General features: G+C 39.6%; 1 protein-coding gene across 5 annotated transcripts in view; it reads left to right on the forward strand.

Moving 5' to 3' along the window:
* Positions 1 to 2,529: 2,529 nt before the first annotated feature.
* Positions 2,530 to 19,823, forward strand: part of UQCC1 (ubiquinol-cytochrome c reductase complex assembly factor 1) — a 101,915-nt gene continuing 84,621 nt past the window's right edge. For 4 of the 5 annotated variants that reach the window (XM_045053706.1, XM_045053707.1, XM_045053709.1 and 1 more), the window contains exons 1-2: positions 2,530 to 2,595; positions 17,427 to 17,525. In XM_045053706.1, coding sequence (XP_044909641.1) covers positions 2,545 to 2,595; positions 17,427 to 17,525 — 150 coding nt within the window. In that variant the 5' untranslated portion in view covers positions 2,530 to 2,544. Of the gene's footprint in view, positions 2,596 to 2,680; positions 2,833 to 17,426; positions 17,526 to 19,823 lie in introns of those variants that run through there. The other variant, XM_006929820.4, reaches the window with a different exon arrangement.

Raw genomic sequence — 19,823 nt, forward strand, 5'->3', positions numbered from 1 at the left:
TCTTAAGCAGGTTCCATACCTGGTTTGGAGCCCAACATGGGGCTCAATCCCATGACCCTGGGATCATGACCTGAGCTTAAATCAAGAGTGGAACGCTCAACTGAATGAGCCAGAACCACCCAGGTGCCCCTTCTTTGGATTCTTTTAAAAATTTTTTTAATATTTTTTATTAGAGAGAGAGTGAGAGAGACAGAGAGAGAGAGAGAGAGAGAGAGAGAGAGAGAGAGAGCACATGCATGAGCAGGGGAGAGGGGCAAAGGGAGAGGGATAGAGAATCCCAAGCAGGCTCTGACTGTCAGTGCAGAGCCTGACGTGGAGCTCAAACTCACCGTGAGATCATGACCTGAGCCAAAATCAACAGTCAGACACTCAGGACTGAGCCACCAAGACACCCCTGTTTTTAAAAATTGAAGTATAGTTGACATATGCTGTTATATTAGTTTCAAGTGTACAACATAGTGATTTCACAACTCTACACGTTACTCGATGCTTACCATGGTAAGTGCAGTCACCATCTGTCACTATACAATGTTACAATATTGTTTTTTTTTAAGTTTATTTATTTTGAGAGAGAGAGAGAGTGCGTGAAGCAGAGAGAGAATCCCAAGCAGGTTCCATGCTGTCAGTACAGAGCCTGATGTGGGGCTTGAACTCACTAATCGTGAGATCATGACCTGAGCCAAATTCAAGAGTTGGGTGCTTTAACTGACTGAGCCACCAGGCGCCCCACAATATTATTGATTAATATGTTGTACTTTTCATCTCTGTGACTTATTTCATATCTGGAATTTGTTTAAATGTTTATTTTTGGAAGAGAGAGAGAGAGAGAGAGAGAGAGAGAGAGAGAATGAGCAAGGGAGGAGCAGAGAGAAAGGAGGACAGAGGATTCGAAGTGGGCTCTATGCTGATAGCAGCAAGCCCGACAGCAGTGAGCCTGATGCTGGGCTTGTACGTGTTCTGAGCCGAAGTCAGACACTCAACTGGGCCCATAACTGGGATTTTTTTAACCTCTTAATTCCCTTCACCTATTTTACCCATCCCCCCCGCCCCACTGGCAGCTACCAGTTTTCTGTATTTATGACCTGTTTCTGCTTTCGTACTTGTTTTGTTTTTAGATTCCACATACAAGTGAAACCCTATGGTATTTGTTTTTCTCTGTCATACTATTTCACTTAACATAATACCCCCTAGCTTTATTCATGTTGTTGAAGATGGTAAGATCTCAGTCTTTTTTATGGCTGAGTAACATTTCATTGTATATACCCTACATCTTCTTTATTCATCTGTGGATGGACACTTAGGTTGCTTCCATATCTCGACTATTGTAAATAATGTTGCAATAAACATAGGGGTGCATATATCTTTTTGCATTAGTGTTTTTCTTTCTGGTAAATACCCAATTCTTTCGCTTCTTGAAATAAACCCTTATTCTTTCCTATCTTGGGACTCTTGTCCTGGAATCTTTCTTCCCTCTCTCATCCCCCAACATTTGCTGATAAAATAGCATGTTCAAAGTCACTTCCCATGGCTAGCTCCTTCTTTCAACGCTTATTTATTTTTGGGACAGAGAGAGACAGAGCATGAATGGGGGAGGGGCAGAGAGAGAGGGAAACACAGAATCGGAAACAGGCTCCAGGCTCTGAGCCATCAGCCCAGAGCCTGACGCGGGGCTCGAACTCACGGACCGCGAGATCGTGACCTGGCTGAAGTCGGACGCTTAACCGACTGCGCCACCCAGGTGTCCCCATGGCTAGCTCCTTCTCATCCTTTGGGTCTCAACTTACATGTCACCTCCTCAGAGAGGCCTTACCTGGCCATGTTATCTAAAGTGTAGTTTCCCATATTATTCTCAAGTTTAGCTCTTTGTTTCCTTCAAAGCACTTCCCACGATTTTTAATTATTTTATTTTTTCCTTGGTTTACTAGATTTTGTGTGCCCCCTTCACCAGTCTAGAGCTCCACAAAGCCATTATACACATCTGTCTTGTGACCAGCACATAGTGAACATTCACTGGGTCTTTGTTGACTGAATGGAGAGGAATTCTTTTAACATCCTGCCCCTCTGCTCCCAGTCAACCCCAGGAGCATCTACTGCTCTTGGGATACAGTGGAAGAGGTCCACCAGCCAAGGTGATTCTCTCCCACCTCCTCAAGAAACTCCTTGTATCCTTGATTCCTTCTTCTGTGCCTTCACCTTCACAATTATTTCCTATCAAAACTCAAAGATGTTCACATTAAGCAACCAACCGGCCAGAAACCCCCAAAGTTCCTTCCTCTTCAGGCCTCGGGTCAGCACGTGACTGCCCTCTTGACTTTCAGGACTCAGCTGAACACTTTCCTGTGTTCCTCTACAACAACTTCTCATACTCGTTTTTTGGGAGCTCTTCAATATTGGGATCCCCCAAAGTCCTGGTTTTTTTTCACCCCCCCAGTGAAAAGGGGAGGTATTCCCGTGGGGGAAGAGTCTGGGAAAGAAGAATTCTGACAACGGGGCGCTGAGGAGTGAGGCTGGGTGAGGGAGAAGTAAGTGGTTAAGGAGAGAGCTATGAAAAGCGCAAGGCTATTGGTCAAGGAGGACAGGTGCAGCGGGGAAGACGTGAGTCTCTGCGACGTGTCACAGGGGTAAGACGGGGGAGAACAGGAGGCGCGCGCCAGGTCGGGGAAAGTGCGCGCTCTTGAGCGCAGGCGCCTCTGTGCGCCTGCGCTGCCGTTGCCAGGTACCGCCGGCGAAAGGACAACTTAGACAAGGGGAGGGGGCAGCGGGGACTCCGGAAGGCCACTCTTTACCCGGAAGTGGTTGCAGAGGAACATGGCGTTGCTGGTGCGAGTCCTTGTGAGTGAGGGAGTACTTTTCTGCGGTCGCCCCCAGGGTTGGAGTCGGAAAGGGCAGGGCGGGAGAAGCTGGAGGAGAGTGCAGGAGGGGAGCTTGGGTGGCAGCGAGGCTGCGCGGTCGCCTTTCTGCGGGGAAACTGAGGCAGCTGCCCACTTTCCCCTACCCTCGGTTTGGTGGTGGCTTCCCCGTTTTTGGAGGAGGGAGAGAGTGACATCGGACCCAAATCTGGCGAAGTTTGCTTTTCCTCCCTTACCTCTTGCGACCGCTCTCCCTCAGGGAGAGGCAGCACGTGGGGGCACTGATTGGAGTTTTCGGGAGGCCTGGGTTCCTGTTTCTGTTCTGTCACTGATTGCCAGTGTGACCTTGGGCAAATCACTTTCGGGTCTCAGTGTCCCGACGGGAAAAATGAGGACGTTAATCTGCAGTTCCTTCGGTTTCCGAGATTCTCTGGGTTTGTTTCCGAGACCAATCAGTAAAACGATTCTTAACTGTACAGTTAAGTGGAATACTGTTTCAGGTCATGAGATTGAAAGCTGCACGCAAACCGAGCTCATACTCTGCCCAGCACAGTGTATGGCACACCGTAGGTGTTCAATAAATGTTGAAGGAATTAACGAAGTGAGGAAGGAATTACTTGACTTCTTAGCACTCTTGTGAGAAACTACGGCCCTTGTGATTCAGCCCCTGTCCTTCTAGCATACTCTGACATCTGGGAATTCAAGGAGAAAGAAAGTGGCAGCAGGAAAAGGTTAGGATGATACAGAACCTAGTTGCTAATCATTGAGTGATGGGAGGGTTTATCATTTTAGCTAGTCTTTCAGAAATTGGGTCAAGGACATTGTTTTTCGTAGCAGACACTGCCCATTCCTGCCTCTGGCTATCGTGTGAGTTATTTACACTTATGTTTCTAATCTTTTTATATATGGTTTATAAGAACTGCAATTTTATGTCTTGTATTTCTTGTCAGCCTAGCAAAGTGCGGTACTCTCTGTTCCTGCTCAGTAATTGTTTGAAGAATAGCTCATATAACCTACAGAAAGATTCACTTAGTGAAGTAATTGTTGATGCCAGGGCAGAAATTGATTCAGATCTGAGAACTGCGGGAGAAATGGCAAGTAGGATGTCCTAAATTATTACACTTTTTAGATGGATATGTCAGGAAAAAGATGAAAAGTTTATTGGGCTATATACCTGAAAGGAACACCTTGATTTATCTTGGAAGTTAAGGCCTGCCTGATATATTAAATATTCTTGCCCCTGAGTGTGTGGACTGTTGCAGGTTTATTTCTTCTTAGGTGGTAGCATCCATAGACACCACCTAACTGCCCTCTATTTGTCATATTTTTTTTGCTATTCCTTTCTGCTCATCCTTTTAGATAAAAAGCAAGTTTAGATAAGGAAAAGTCACTTTTACTTTATACTATGAATCTTTAAAAGTTTCTTATTATATAATGTGCTGTGTGACAAAGCAATGGAATCTCCCCTAATACTAGTTGAAAGTGACAGTAAACATGAAAGCAGCAGATATTTATTGATTACCTATTCTGAAGAGGCATTTGGGTTAGGTGCTGAGGAATTCACAAATATAGGGAATCTACCTTCTAGGAGTCTGAAGAGCCTTGGTTGAAAGTGTGGCTCTGTTACTTATTACGTGTTACCTGGAGCCAGTCCCCTAACTTCTCTGAGCCTCAGATTTCCTTAACAGTAAGTTTGATAGGATTGATCTGAAAATCAGTTGATACAGGTGACATTTAAGTGCTTTTCTTCTCTTCCTTTTAGTTCAGCACCTGTTTTGAGAGTACTGCATTCTGGGAACTATCCAAGGAACTGAGGATGAAAATCATAGACCTCTGCCTGAAGTTTATAGTCTAACAGGAGAGACAGAAAAGAGAACTCCTAATACAATACTTGAAATGCTGTGATAGAAGTTTGTACCAGGTGCTTTAGGAGCAGAGTAGAGACATACTAAACCAGCTTGAGGGTAAGCATCCATCAGGGAGTGATGCCTGAACTAAACGAGAGCATTAGAGAAGGGGAAAGAGAGCATATGCTACTAATGCCAGATAACCAAGAACTGTATGTGACTCTGTTTGGCTTGACTTGGGTACTTATGGTGAAATGGCAGGATTCAAGGCCTTGTGTCTCATGGTTAGGATTAGAGGTTTATCCTGAGGCACAGGGGACCCTTTGAAATGTTTTAAGCAAGGGAAGATTTATTTTTAAAGTTTTTTTTTTTTTCAAATAATATTCATTTTTGGATTTTATTTTTCAAATAATTTTCAAGTTGAAACCAACCCAATCTTCATTTTAAAGTTTCTCTCCTGCCTATAGTATAAACCACTGGGGTACTTCTATAGGCTGAGACCCTGAGTCCTTCAAATGGGTTGAGGAGTTGCATCATGGGTAAACTACAAATGCACACTGAGGAGCTTTGAATAGTGTGCAACCTAACGTGAGCTGATAGCAGCTCAGTGTCTAGGCTGGTTTCCTGTGGTTGCCGGTTTGCGCCTGGCCCTGGAGACTGTGTTCTAGGACAAGGTTATGCACTCCCTGACCTTTTGGTACTTGTGCTGGATACAGACAGGTAGTCCTTGATGGCGATGTATACATATTACTTGGTGTCATCTATCATGCTGTAGATGGCATCTATGTCAAAGCTTCTGTTTGTAATGCAAAAGAGTTTATTTTTAAAGGGTTTTTTTGATATTTACTCTTTTTTCATTTAAATTTTTAAAGTTAAAGAATAATTGATGTACAGTGTTGCACTTATTTAATTATATAATTTGATAACTGTTTAAACATTTTTTTTTAATGTTTTATTTTATTTTTGAGAGAGAGAGAGAGAGAGAGAGAGACAGAGTGCAAGCAGGGGAGGGGCAGAGAGAGAGGGAGACACTGAATCCGAAGCAGGCTCCAGGCTCTGAACTGTCAGCATGGAGCCAAATGCAGGGCTCAAACTCAGATCATGACCTGAACCGAAGTTGGACGCTTAACCCCTGATAACTGTTAACATAGGTATATACTTGAAAAGCTATCACCACAATAAAAATAATGAACATATCTGTCAGTCTCCAAAATTTCTTTGTACTCTTTTGCAGTCCTTTTCTCCTCTTCTCTCCTGCAACCACCACTGATGAGGGGAACACTTTAGTTTCTTTCTTTCTTTTTTTTTATTAAAAAAAATTTAAAAATATTTATTTATTTTCGAGAGAGAGGCAGAGTGTGAGGGGGGAAGTGCAGAGAGAGAGGGAGACACAGAATCTGAAATGGGCTCTAGGGTCTGAGCTTTCAGCACAGAGCCCAACACAGGGCTCAAACTCATGAACCATGAGATCATGACCTGAGGCAAAGTTGGACACTTAACCAACTGAGCCACCCAGTTGCCCCTAGTTTCTTTTATCATTTTTAAATTGAAATTTACAAATTTCATTTTGAAAGTGTAAAAAAAGTAAAAAAAAAAAAAAAAAAAAAAAAATATATATATATATATATATATATATAAACACTTATATCCACTAGGAGATTTTTGCTTTAATATATCCCTGTAGCGGTTGTGGAAGGATCAGTCAGAGTGGGTTGAGGTTCGGGTCCCAAAGTCCAGCCAGAACTACTCACATAATCCTGGAAGAAGTAGAAGGCCTGTACTAAGAGGAGGTAGGGAAAGTGTGGTTATAGAGGAGGGGATGATTTCAACAAGTATTGAGGAAACAAGAGTCTACAGGGTTTGGTGGAAGGTTAGATATTGAGGGTGAGGGAGAAGGGTGTCTAACAGAGAGTCCTAGGTCTGCCTTGGATGACTGAGTTAATATAGCAGTGTCCTTCACTGAGAATATCCAGTTGGAGATGGTGGTGTTTTATTGTTTGTTTTTAAGTAGGCTTCACACCCAGCGTGGTGCTTGAAGTAACCACCCTGAGGTCAAGACCTGAACTCAGATCAAGAGTTGGAGGCTTAACTGACTGAGCCATCCAGGTGCCCTAAGTTTTTTTTGTTTTTTTTTTAAGCAGCTGGTGAGTTGGTGTTCAGGAGAGACTAAGCAAGCAGAGATATAGGTTGTAGTTGAAATAAGGTGTTGAGTTTTCCTGGGGAGTAATACGGATAGCTAACATTTATAGGGCACTTACCATGTGGTAAGCACTCTTGTATACTGTATATATGTGAACTTACTTAATCCTTACACTAGCCCTTTGACAAGGTAGGCACTATTATTTCCCCCATTTTAAGATAAGAAATTTGAACCACAGAGAAGTAACATTCCTGAAACATTCTCATTAGTTTCCCCTTATTTTTTACTCTTTTTTCCCTTCTCCAATAATGGGTTTAAGAAGGAAGAGGAAGCTAAAACATTGCTATTGCTAAGTAGCTCCAGCAGAGGAACTGGATTTTTGAGTAGTACAGTGGGACTTGTTTATGGTTTATGAGCTGTCCTGGGCATTGGTGGTCATTTTTGCTTCATTTTGACAGTATTAGAAACCACAGAAAGCCACTCTTGTGCTAGCTATTTATTTATTTATTATTAAAAAAATTTTTTTTAATGTTTTTTCAGTTTTGAGAGACAGAGACGAAGTGCGAGTGGGGGAGAGGCAGAGAGAGAGGGAGACACAATCTGAAGCAGGCTCCAGGCTCTGAGCTGTCAGCACAGGGCCTGATGCAGGGCTTGAACTCACAAACCGTGAGATCATGACCTGAGCCGAAGCAGTCGCTCAACTGACTGAGCCACCCAGGTGCCCCACTCTTGTGCTTTTTAAAAAAAAATTGTAGTAAAATATAGATAATATAAAATGTACCATTTTAATAGTTTTTAACTATACAGTTCAGAATGGTATTAAATGTATTCACATTGTTATGCTGCCATCACACTGTCTTTCACAAAACTTTTTATCTTGCAAAATTGAAATTCTGCCTATTAAATGATAAATCATTATGGCCCCCTCTACTTAGTCCCAAGCAGCTATCATTCTTTCTGTCTTTATGATTTTGACTACTGTAGGTACTCATATAAGTAGAATCATAGGGTATTTGTCCTTTTGTGACTGGTGTATTTCACTCAGCATGTCTTCAAGGTTCTTCCATGTTGTAGCATGTGTCAGAGTTTCCTTCCTTTTTAAGGCTGAATAATATTCCATTGTATGTATAAACCACATTTTGTTTACCCATTCTTTTAAATTTTTTTTTTTTCAACATTTATTTATTTTTGGGACAGAGAGAGACAGAGCATGAACGGGGGAGGGGCAGAGAGAGAGGGAGACACAGAATTGGAAACAGGCTCCAGGCTCTGAGCCATCAGCCCAGAGCCCGACGCGGGGCTCGAACTCACGGACCGCGAGATCGTGACCTGGCTGAAGTCGGACGCCCAACCGACTGCGCCACCCAGGCGCCCCTGTTTACCCATTCTTTTGAGGATAGACACTTGGGTTGCTTCCATCTTTTGGCTATTATGACATAGTGCTGCCACTATTTATATCTTTTCAAGTCCCTGTTTTTACTTCGTTTGGATATATATTCAGAAGTAGATCATATGGATCATATGGTAATTCTGTATTTAATTTTTTGAGCATTTGCCATTTTATTTTCCACAGTGGTTGCACCAGTTTACATTCCCACCAGGAAAGCATAAGGGCTCCAGTTTCTGTACATCTTTGTTAATGCTTATTATTTTCTTTCTTTCTTTTTTTTCCTTCATAGTGGCCATCTTAATAGGTGTGAGGTGATATCTCATTGTAGTTTTGATTTGCATTTCTCTAATGATTAATGATGTTGAGCATATTTTATATGCAAGTTGGCCGTTTGTATATCTTTGGACAAATGTCTATTTGAGTCCTTTGCCCATTTTTTAATTGAGTTGTTTGTTGTTGAGCTGTAGGAATTTTTTTTTTTATATTCTGGAATCAGTGCCTTATCACATCTATGATTTGCAAATACTCTGTCCCATTCCATGGGTTATCTTTTTACTTTGTGATAGTAGTCTTTGATGCACAAAAGTTTTTAATTTTGATGAAGTCCAACTTAACTATTTTTTCTTTTGTTGTCTGGGCTTTGGTGTCATAGCCAAGAAATCATCGCCAAATCTGATGTCATGAAGCTTTTCCCTTATGTTTCCTTCTAGGAGTGTCATAGTTTTAGGTCTTATGTTTAGATCTTTGATCAATTTTGAATTAATTTTTGTATATGATATAAGGTTTTATTGTATTTTTTATTATTTTCCTTGTGTTTGCTGTGGTGATAACAATTAACATCTTGATTTATAACAATCCAGTTTGAATTAATATCAACTTAATTTCAGTAATATATAAAAACTTTGGGGGTCCTGGGTGGCTCAGTTGGTTAAGTGTCTAACTTCAGCTCAGGTCATGATCTTGTGGTTCAAGCCCCACGTTGGGCTCTGCACTGACAGCACAGATGGAGCCTGATTGGGATTATCTCTGCCCCTCCCTCCTTCCTCTTGCCTCCATGCTTGCGCTCACGCACACACGCACACACACACATGTGCGCGCGCACGCTCTTTCAAAAATAAATAAATAAACATTAAAAAAAAAAACCCCTGTGATTCCATTTAGCTCCATTCCTTCCTGGCTCCCTTGTGCCATTAATGTCATTCAAATTATATATTTAAACATTGTGTGCCCATCAGCATAGATTTACAATTTTTGCTTTATGCTGTTGCCTTTTAAGTTAAAAATAAAAATAGAGGAATGCCTGGGTGGCTCAACTGGTTGAGCTCTGACTTCATCTCAGGTCATGATCTCACTGTTTGTGGGTTTGAGCCCTGTGTCGGGCTCTGTGCTGACAGCTCAGAGCCTGGAGCCTGCTTCGGATTCTGTGTCTCCCTCCCTCTCTGCCCCTCCTCCTCTCACACTCTACCTCTCTCTCATAAATAAAACATTAAAACAAATTTAAAAAATAAAAATAATTAAAAACAAAAAATATACTTATGCTGTATTTTTTTAATTTATCCAAGTAGTTACTTTTATCTGTGCACTTTATTTCTTCATGTGGATTTGAGTTACTGTACTGTCAGAGGTCTCATTTCAGCCTGAAGTTCTCCTTTTAGTGTTTGCTGTAGAGCAGGTCTGCTGTTGGTTTTCTCAGTTTTTGTTTATCTAGAAAGTCCTAATTTTTCATCTCATTGCCTTCTGTCTTCCATGGTTTCTGAGGAGAAATCAGCTATTCATGTTATCAAAGATCTCTTGTACATGTTGAATAGCTTCTCTTGCTGCTTTCAAGATTCTGTGTTTTTGTTTTTCAACAGCTTGATTATGATGTCTTTTTTTTAACACTTTATTTATTTTATTATTATATATTATTTATTAAAAAAATTTTTTTTAAGTTTATTTATTTTGAGAGCAAGAGAGGGAGAGGCAGGGAGGGGCAGAGAGAGAGTGGGAGAGACAGAATCTCAAGCAGGCTCTGTGCTGACAGCAGATGCAGGGCTTGAATTCATGAACTGTGAGATTATGACCTGAGCTGAAACCAAGAGTTGGACGTTTAACCAACTGAGCCACTGACGTGCCTGTTTCATCTTATTTTTGAGAGAGAGAGAGAGAGAGAGAGAGAGCGAGCGAGCACTTGTGTGTGTACCACATGAGCTGGGGAGGGGCAGAGAGAGGGAGACAGAGGATCTGAAGCAGTCTCTGGGCTGATAGCAGAGGGCCTGATGTGGGGCTTCAACTCACGAACCGAACTGTGAGATCATGACCTGAGCTGAAGTTGGATGCTTAACCGACTGAGCCACTGAGGCACCCAACATATATCTATTTATAGATTTCTCTGCATTTATGCTATTGGAGTTAGTTGAGTTTCTTGGATTTATAGATTGATGTTTTTCATCAAATTTGGTATATTTTCTGCCAGTATTTCTTCAAATATTTTTTGTTTCCCTTTATTTCCTCTTGTCCTTCTGAGACTCCCCTTATACATATGTTGGTACATTTGATGGTATCTCGTAGGTCTCTGAAGCTCTGTTAAAATTTTTTCATTCTTTTTTCTTTCTGTTCCTTAGTTTGGATAATCTTGGTTGATCTATTTTTATGGTCACTGATTTTCTCTTCTGCTCAAATCTGCGGTTTAACCCCTTTAGGGAAATGTTCATTTTATTTATTGTTCTTTTCAACACAAGAATTTGTTTTGTTTTTTTTTTTTTAATAATTTCTCTGTTGATATTCTCTATTTTGTGAGATAGCATTCTTATACTTTGCTGTAGTTCTTTAGAATGGTTTCCTTTAGATTATAAACATATGTAGGGGTGCCTGGGTGGCTCAGTAGGTTAAGTGTCTGACTCCTGATTTTGACTCTGGTCATGATCTCATGGTTCATGGGATTGTGCCCTGCGTTGAGCTGTGCATTGACAGCGTGGAGCCTGCTTGGGATTCTCTGTCCCTCTCCTGCTTGTGCTTCCACTCAAAATAAATAAACTTTAAATAGCTTCACAGTCTTTGTCTAGTTTATCTAACATGTGAGCTTCTTCAGGGACAGTTTCTGTAGATTTTTTTTCCCCCTTCTGTGTATGGACCATGCTTTTATGTTTCTTTACATGTTTCATACTTTTTTTTTGTTTTTGTTTTTTGTTTGAAAACTGGACATTTTAAATAATATGTGGCAACTCTGGAAGTCAGGCCTGTCCTTTCCCAGAGTTTGTTATTGTTTTTCTGTTTAGTGATATTTCTGAATTAACCCTGTAAAGTCTATATTCTTTGTTGTATGGTCTCAGCTCAGTTAGCTTAGTGGTCAGGTAATGATTGGAGACTTCTTAAATACCTGGAACCAGTAAGTCTTCTGTTTTTTGCTGAAGGGCTCTGTGCACATGTTGTGGTACACCATCAACAGTCTTAAAATCATTTAACATCTCTGCCTTAAATTTCACTTCCTGCTTGTGCAGAGCCTCAAGGTTAACCAGAGGTCTCAGGTCTTTCCTGTTCTTGTGCACAGCCCTGTGCATATGCGTGGCCTTCAGATTCCCAGGAATATGTCATACCTTTTCAAAGCTCATTCTCTTGCTTTTCCTTTTAAGCTTCTTTTGTTAGCCTATTGTTTTCTCCATGTATTATCCATTGCCTCAGGCAGTTATGAAGTTAAACAGTTGTTTTCAATGAGTGCTCCTGCAGAAATGTTTTTTTCAGTTTTTTCATGTTGAATGAGTTTTACATTGGATGGAGTCTTCTAAAGAGCTACTAAACAGATCAAATAATGCCATTTCTTTGCAAGTAAGGCTTTAAGGACCATCAACCCCGTTCCGAAGTCAACTTTTTTCCAGAGACCACTAGTTCTTTTTAGTGACTAGTACTATTTAGAAACCAAGTCTGGATGCTGGATGTGGTCATTGCTTCCAGGACCTATCAGGACAGGAATAGGAAGCACATGTATGTGTATACATTTACATAAACACATCTATTTCTGTATTTGTCTATACATATTAATAACCCATACCAGTAACTCTAAATTCATACTAGTATCTTGGGGTTTATTGTACCTTTCTGCCTTTCTATAATAGAAATTTTAATGTACATAATAATTAATACATATATTTACTGATATGCCCAATCTTAATATATTAAATGATTTGCTCAAATCTTTCCCGGATGTAATCAATCTTTTTTTTATATATATACATTTTTTTTTCAACGTTTTATTTATTTATTTATTTATTTTTTATTTTTGGGACAGAGAGAGACAGAGCATGAACGGGGGAGGGGCAGAGAGAGAGGGAGACACAGAATCGGAAACAGGCTCCAGGCTCTGAGCCATCAGCCCAGAGCCTGACGCAGGGCTCGAACTCCAGGACCGCGAGATTGTGACCTGGCTGAAGTCGGACGCTTAACCGACCGCGCCACCCAGGCGCCCCTATATACATTTTTTTAATGTTTATTTTTGAGAGAGACAGAGACGGAATGCGAGTGGGTTGGGGCAGAGAGAGAGCGAGGCACAGAATCCAAAGCAGGCTCCAGGTTCCGAGCTGTCAGCACAGAGCCCGGCGCGGGGCTGGAACTCACGTGAGATCATGACCTGAGCCGAAGTGGGATGCTCAACTGACTGAGCCACCCAGGCACCCCATAATCAATCTTTTAAAGCTCAGATTGGAACCCCCAACAAAGTGGGAGGAGGCAGAGGATTCAGTAATGATGGAAGGAATTGTTGAACATTCTCTGCTCCCCTGGTATGTCTAAGTATCCTTTTGTATAGCATGCCACTTCATAATTTGCAGGATAGTTTGCTACAATAGTGTTTATCCTCTGGATTATGGAATTAAATTAGTATCCATGGCATTCAGACTACAGGAACCAGTGAACATTTACAGAGTAGATTTGGTGACTATGGTTGATCTTCATTATTCAAGATTCTGTATTTTTGAATTCATTATACTTGCTAAGATTTATTTGTAATTCCCAAATCAATATTCATGGCACTTTCAATGGTCATTTATGGATATGTGCAGAGGAGTGAAAAATTGGAGCTGCAACATGCAAGTCCTTGCTGAGATCGATATGCTGACTTATTTCAGCTCTTATACTGTAAATAAGTATTGTTTTCACAGTCTATTTAATGCTAAAGTTTTTGTATTTTTGTGCCTTGTTGGTGATTTCCCTGTTTAATATGGCCCCTAAATGTAGTTATCTAGTGTTACTAAGTGCAAGAAGGCTGTGATATTCCTTATAGAGAAAACTTACGTGTTAGATAAGTTTTGTTCAGGAGTGAGTTACAGTGCTATTGTCCATGAGTTCAATGTTAATGAGTTAATTGTATATTTATAAATAATAAGATGTCTTTAAAGAGAAACACACAAGGTTATGTATTGATTGGTTTATGAAAATGTTGTGACCAGAGGCTTGCAGGAACCTAACCCTGTATTTTCTCTAGGAGCAATGGTTCAGTATTTGCTAACTCAGTGTTTATAGTCACTTTATAAAGCAAAACTACGGAGAATAGGAGAATAGACTACCTGTAAAGCCTTTTCCAATTCATGAGTAAGCCAAGGAAAATACTATGTACAGTATCTTAAAAAACACATGCAGCAACAGGCTGGTTAATGGACTGATTAAAGCTGTAGTTGAAAAACTGGTCTGTCAGAATATTTTGAAATACAAATGTAAAATCACCTGCAGTTAACAATATGTACAGAAAGTAAAAACATGAAACCTGTCTTTAAGATTTTGGTTTTGAAGTGTTGGTGAGGTAAAAAGACAATAAAACCTCTTCCCACTTAATAATGGTGTATATATTAGCCTAAGTTAAGGCAGTAATTCTAACCATTGGAAATGGCTGTAAATGTTTTCCTGAACTTGGAAGTTGAGGTTTGCTAATTGTTATAGGCCTGATATGTTAGTACCTTTAAGAGGGAGCTAAGTACTTCCACAGATTTTTAAAAATATCTTTCTTTCTTTCTTTCTTTCTTTCTTTCTTTCTTTCTTTCTTTCTTATTTAAAAATTTTTAAAATTTATTTTTGAGAGAGAGGTTGAAAGAGAGAGAGAGAGCAAGCAGGGGAGGGGCAGAGAGAGAGGGGGACAGAATCCGAAGCAGGCTCCGGGCTTTAAGCTGTCAGCACAGAGCCCGACACAGGGCCGAACCCACAAACTACGAGATCATGACCTGAGTGAGCCTAAGTCAGACACTTAACTGACTGAGCCACCCAGGCCCCCCCACAGATTTATATTTATAAATTAAGTACTGGGAGAAGTGGGAAGGAATATGGACCAAGTAGAGTCAGTAGAACCAGTACCTGGAGTCTGGGGAGACCTTTTTTTTTTTTTTTTTTTTTTTTTTTTTTAAAGATTATTGATTTATTTTGAGAGAGAGAGAGAGAGAGTGCAAGGTGGGAAGGGTCAGAGAGAGAGGGAGGAAGAGAATCCCAAGCAGACTCTGCACTGTCAGAACAGAGCCCAATGCAGGGCTTGAACTCACAAACAGATCATGACCTGAGCTGAAACCAAGAGTTGGTCACTTAATGTTCTGAGCCACCCAGGTGCCCCTGAGGAGACTTTTTGAAGCTATACTTATACTTATACTGTAAATAAGTATTGAAGCTTTTTGAACTCATGGGTTGGGGAGGAGGGAAGAAGAGAGTCCCAGAGGAACTGACTAGAAGGGAATTAGCTTGTGTGGAGAGGAGTAGTAATTCCCAAACCAGAGAATCTGAGTCAGGTTTTGGAACTGCTGAATGGAGAATACAAGGCAGGGTATGTAAATATAAAGATGAGTCTAGAGGGGTCTAGTTGGTCAAGATCAGGTGTTGACGTTTGATTAAAGAGGCACTTGGAGGCACTGCAAGCTTTTGAGAAAGGGAATTCCAGGTTAAAAACAATATTTTAAGAAAATAGTTCTTTTTTCTATGACAGTTTGCTGGTGAAAGAGAAGCTTATTTACATAATTCAGTAACAGTTGTTAATAACAGTAATGGTGCTTTTGTGTGTATTTTAGTATTCTCAAGGTGCTTTTACATATGATCCTTGGAACACTCCTGTGAGGTAGCTTTTATTATTCCCACTTTACATAAGGGAAAATGGAGGTCCAGAATGTTGAGTAGCTAGTTCAGGGTCACACGGCTATTCAATAAGAATCTTGGGATTCAAATACCCTTTCTGCTACATACCCTTTCTGCTCAGTTTCAATTAAGGGTTTGAACAAGAGTTGTTGTTGTAGGATTGGAGAAGGAAAGAACAGAGCTGATTGCTTCTTTCTTCTAATAAGAACTGATTTAATGTATTGGCATAAAACCAAGTAGAACCAAAATTACAGAGAAAAATTTTGTTGACGTGGGGAAAAATATGATGAAATTCTTCAGAAGATCTTCCAAAAGTTTGCATTGTTCCTACTTGTAATTTCCTCTTACTTCCCCTGCCTCCCTTGGCTTGAATCTGCAGAAGTTTCATCTTATCCCATATTTACATTTTTAGGAAAGGAACATCTAACAGTGAATGATTCTGGCAAATGATTCAGCATTAGTAAACAAAAAGCCAGTAATGGTCTCTTATTTGAACATTATCCCAACAGATCGAACCTCAGCTGAAATAAAATATTTTGAAACTTTACTTTTCATTTGAAACATAAGGTGTTGTGAGTAGCCTATTAAAAACAGTTACACAATTTTAAAACTGTGAGACACTTTAGAAGGCCTCTGTACGTTTAAAATTCCTGCACCTTTCTCCATGTACATTATCCCTATCACTTGTTGCCTACTCATGAGGAAATGGAGATTCAGGTTCAACTTAATATTTATTGAGTTGGACATGTTACAAGGTACGTTTGTTGATTTTTCTTAAGTCCTGAGAAGTAGGGATTTTTTTCCTTTATTTTATAGAAGAGACAACAAAGGCTTGTAGCTTTCAGTGGAGCCAAGAGTCAAATCAGTGTTTTCTGATTCCAAGTACGTGGCTCTTGCCACAATACTATACTGTGTTTTAGTTGTTTCAAGACTAGTTCATAGAGTGTTAGAAGATACTTTGGAGATATTCCTTTTACCCTTTCACCCCATAAATGAGCATGGATCCTGAAGTTGGGCTGTCTGGGTTCAGATCTTAACCCTGCCATTGTATTAACTATGTGGCCTTGGGAAATTCCTTATCCTATGTATACCTCAGTTTCTTTATCCATATAAGTGGGATAATGGCAATATTCCTAGGTCATTCGGTGATGATTGTGAGTTTTAAGTGAGTTTATGTATGTAAAGTACCTAGGAAAGTACCTGTCACAGAACAAATGCTCATAAGTATTACTAATAATTGCTATAAGGAACCTGTGCATTGTAGAAGTTAAATTACTTGTAAAGATCATATTAGAATAGCTGAGTTAAAACTGGAATCCAGATCTTTGACTCCTAGTATTGTAGTTTATGTTTGGCAAAGTGTTTTTAAATAATTTTATATTCAGCCCTCATTGTGGCCCTATAAGTTTTATATAGGTCAAATGAAAGAGACCCTTGGATCCCTCAGAGTTGGTTCCTAGAATAGACATCTCCAGTCCTGTGTACACGCATGCCATTTATACAGTGTGATGTATTTCAGGTTCATAAAATAGAGTAGGCTTCTCAGGTAGCAAGATAGCTCTTCCTTTCCCCAGCCCAGCCTTTCACTTTGGCCCAGAGACCTTTTTGAGGTTGGTTAATACCCTAGGGGATAACTGAACTTCAGTCATTAACTCTAACAGCCATTTAATCTCTCTCTTTTGTTTTGGAAATCAATTTGGCTTAGTGTTTTCCTACCCTAAAAATGTCAGCCCTAGTTTCTTCATCCTTTTGGGGATGACACTGCTTACTATAAAGGGATTCTATGAAGATCAGATAAATCAGTGTTTATGGAAAGGCATTGCAGACTCTCAATTTAAATGATAATCTAATTGTAAAATGCCTGAAGTCTACTTATTTTGTTACTCTCCTGAGAGGGAGCCCCTGTCCCCCTGCTTGAGTCAGCCTTTACTAGAGTTGTTTTAGTCCATGAATCAGGAATAGGTAGGGGTACATTTTATCCTTGGAGAGATGAGCAGGAGGAAGCTTGTTCCTGGCCCTGTTTTGGAAGTTCTCTTTTCATGTACCCTGTTCTGGCAGAATTTCTAAACTTCTACTCATGGAGTTGGATATAGATTCTTGACAGCCTTTTTTTCTTTCTCTAGAGAAACCGGATTTCCCAGTGGGGTCCAGTATGCAGCCTATTGGTACCTGTGTCCTCTACACAGGCACAGTGGGGCAGGGCTCTGTCTGGTACTTTCCAGGTAAGGTTTGTTGTTCCTTTGCTTGGTATGAAAACCTTAGTGTTTATTTTCAAATGTCATATATTTATAGATTAGCCAAACAAATTGTGTGATGGAAAAACCTCATGAGACCACTTCTGGGTCTCTGTGGTGCCAGCTCAGGACTGATTCCTACAGTATGGTGTCTAGGGCGTTGCTTCTAAATACCCCAGCAGTGGAACTTAGCCTAGGATACCATGCTACAGTCTGATGATTTTTACTGTTGGGAATGTTTCCAGATATTCATCTCAGAGTTAACTGCAGGTTTCTTTTTGTAGCCACATTGTGCCACTTTTATTTGGGGTAAGAAATGTTTCTTCCTTTCTTTTTTTTTTCTTTTTATGAACACAGAATCCAAGGAACAATTATTTGAGGCCTTTGTTTATCATTGACCACATGATTCATTACTTTGGACCCTCTTTGAGAGTTTTTTCTCCTGATTTTTGTTAATTATACAAATAATTTAGTAATAAAGGAAATAAAAGTCACCCATGACCTCAAACGTGAAAACATCTGCTGGTTTTTTTCCAGTCCTTATGTAGGACTCCAGTGTGTGCATACTAATTTTTTCCGTAGATACCTTAACAAATATCCACAGAATTTTATTTTCTGGTGCCTTTTCACTTATTGGAGCAGACATTATTCATGTTAGATAGATTGCATAATTATATTTTTTGATGGCTACGTTATTCTATTTACTTAGACTTTGATACTAAAATTATTTGCAAAAAAATTTTTTTTTGTCGTAGGCTTTAGTGTAGTTACTATTTCTTGATAGTTTAATAAATTTTTACTTTATTAAAGATGAATTCCTAGGAGGGTATACCCTGGGTCAATGAGTATGGGCAGTTTCTCTCTCCAAAAGGTGGTTTTAGGTTATATTGCCATCAGCAATGTATATATAACTAGTTTTTCATTAACTTCCTCTAAATTGGGTGTTTTAAAAAAATTTTAACAGGGTAGAAAATGTTATCTTGTTTTGCTTTGTATTTCTTTATCTGTCAAGGTTAAACATTTTTCTGTTTACCAGTTGTATTCCAGTTTGTAAAATCATATATGCTTATATCTTTTCTCCATTTATCTATGGGAATTTATTCATATAAACTCTTACCAATTTATATGAATTCCTTCTGTAGCCATTAACTTCTTTTTCATATGTGATGTGATTAAAATTATTTTTGATATATTATATAATTTATTCATATAAATATATTACAACTATTTAAAATATAGTGTAATTCCCCCTAATTAGTGTGTAAACCTTGCCCTTCTGAGGACATGTATTGTTTGTGCCTGTATTTCCTGAGCTCACTAACCCTGGCACGGAGTAGGCACTGAATGTATGTTAAATGAATGAAGAATATGCCTATACAGAAGAGGCATCTACTTTGTGTAGGCATGCAGGTATTTCTTTTCAGAGTGGGCGACATTCTGTTACTTTTTGTGCATGGAAAATTTTAATAGAATTATCATAGAGTTCTAAGTCATTTGTTTTTGTGTGTATATAGTTGGTGGAGGGGGGAACTCATTGTGTGAATCTCTGACTTGTGCCTCATTCTTTGAATCAATAAACATTTATTGACTACCTAATATGTATCAGGTACTATATTAGGTTCTGAGACATTATTATAGCAAAACATCCATGTAAATAACTTAGAGTGCTTTATCTCATGCTGACAGGATATAATTTTAGCCAGGGTAAATAAACTAGACATGTGCTTTATTGGCACATCTTCCTACTTCGAGGACCCCTGGTTGGAAAACTCTGATTTTCCTCAGGTACATGTCTGACTAGGAGGCGTATTTAGTTCAGAATTAAGAAGAGCTTTATGTTAATTAGAATTGTGGTGTCATGGAATGGGTGGGCTAAATTTTTACATAGTAAATTTCCTGTTACTGGAAATATTCAGGCAATAGTTGGAAGAGTGTATACTAAGGGCATGACATAAAAGAAACCTTCATTTGTTGAGTAATAGTATCACATGATCTCTAAGATAATGTCCTATGCTATAATCCTGTTAACCATTTTCAAAAAGTGAGGGACGTTGTATTCTCATCTCTTTGTTTTTTTTTAAATATTTATTTATTTATTTAGAGAGGGAGGGGCAGAGAGAGAGAATCTTAAGCAGGCTCTCCCCGCTGGAGTCAGTGTGGAGTCCAACGCAGGTCCTGACCCCACAAACCGTGAGATTATGACCTGAGCTGAAATCACAAGTCCAACACTTAACCAGCTGAGCCACCAGGCACCCCATCATGTCTGTCTTTCCTACATAAACTTAA

This window comes from Felis catus, chromosome A3 (genome assembly GCF_018350175.1).
Source record: "Felis catus isolate Fca126 chromosome A3, F.catus_Fca126_mat1.0, whole genome shotgun sequence".
Lineage (NCBI taxonomy): Eukaryota > Metazoa > Chordata > Mammalia > Carnivora > Felidae > Felis > Felis catus.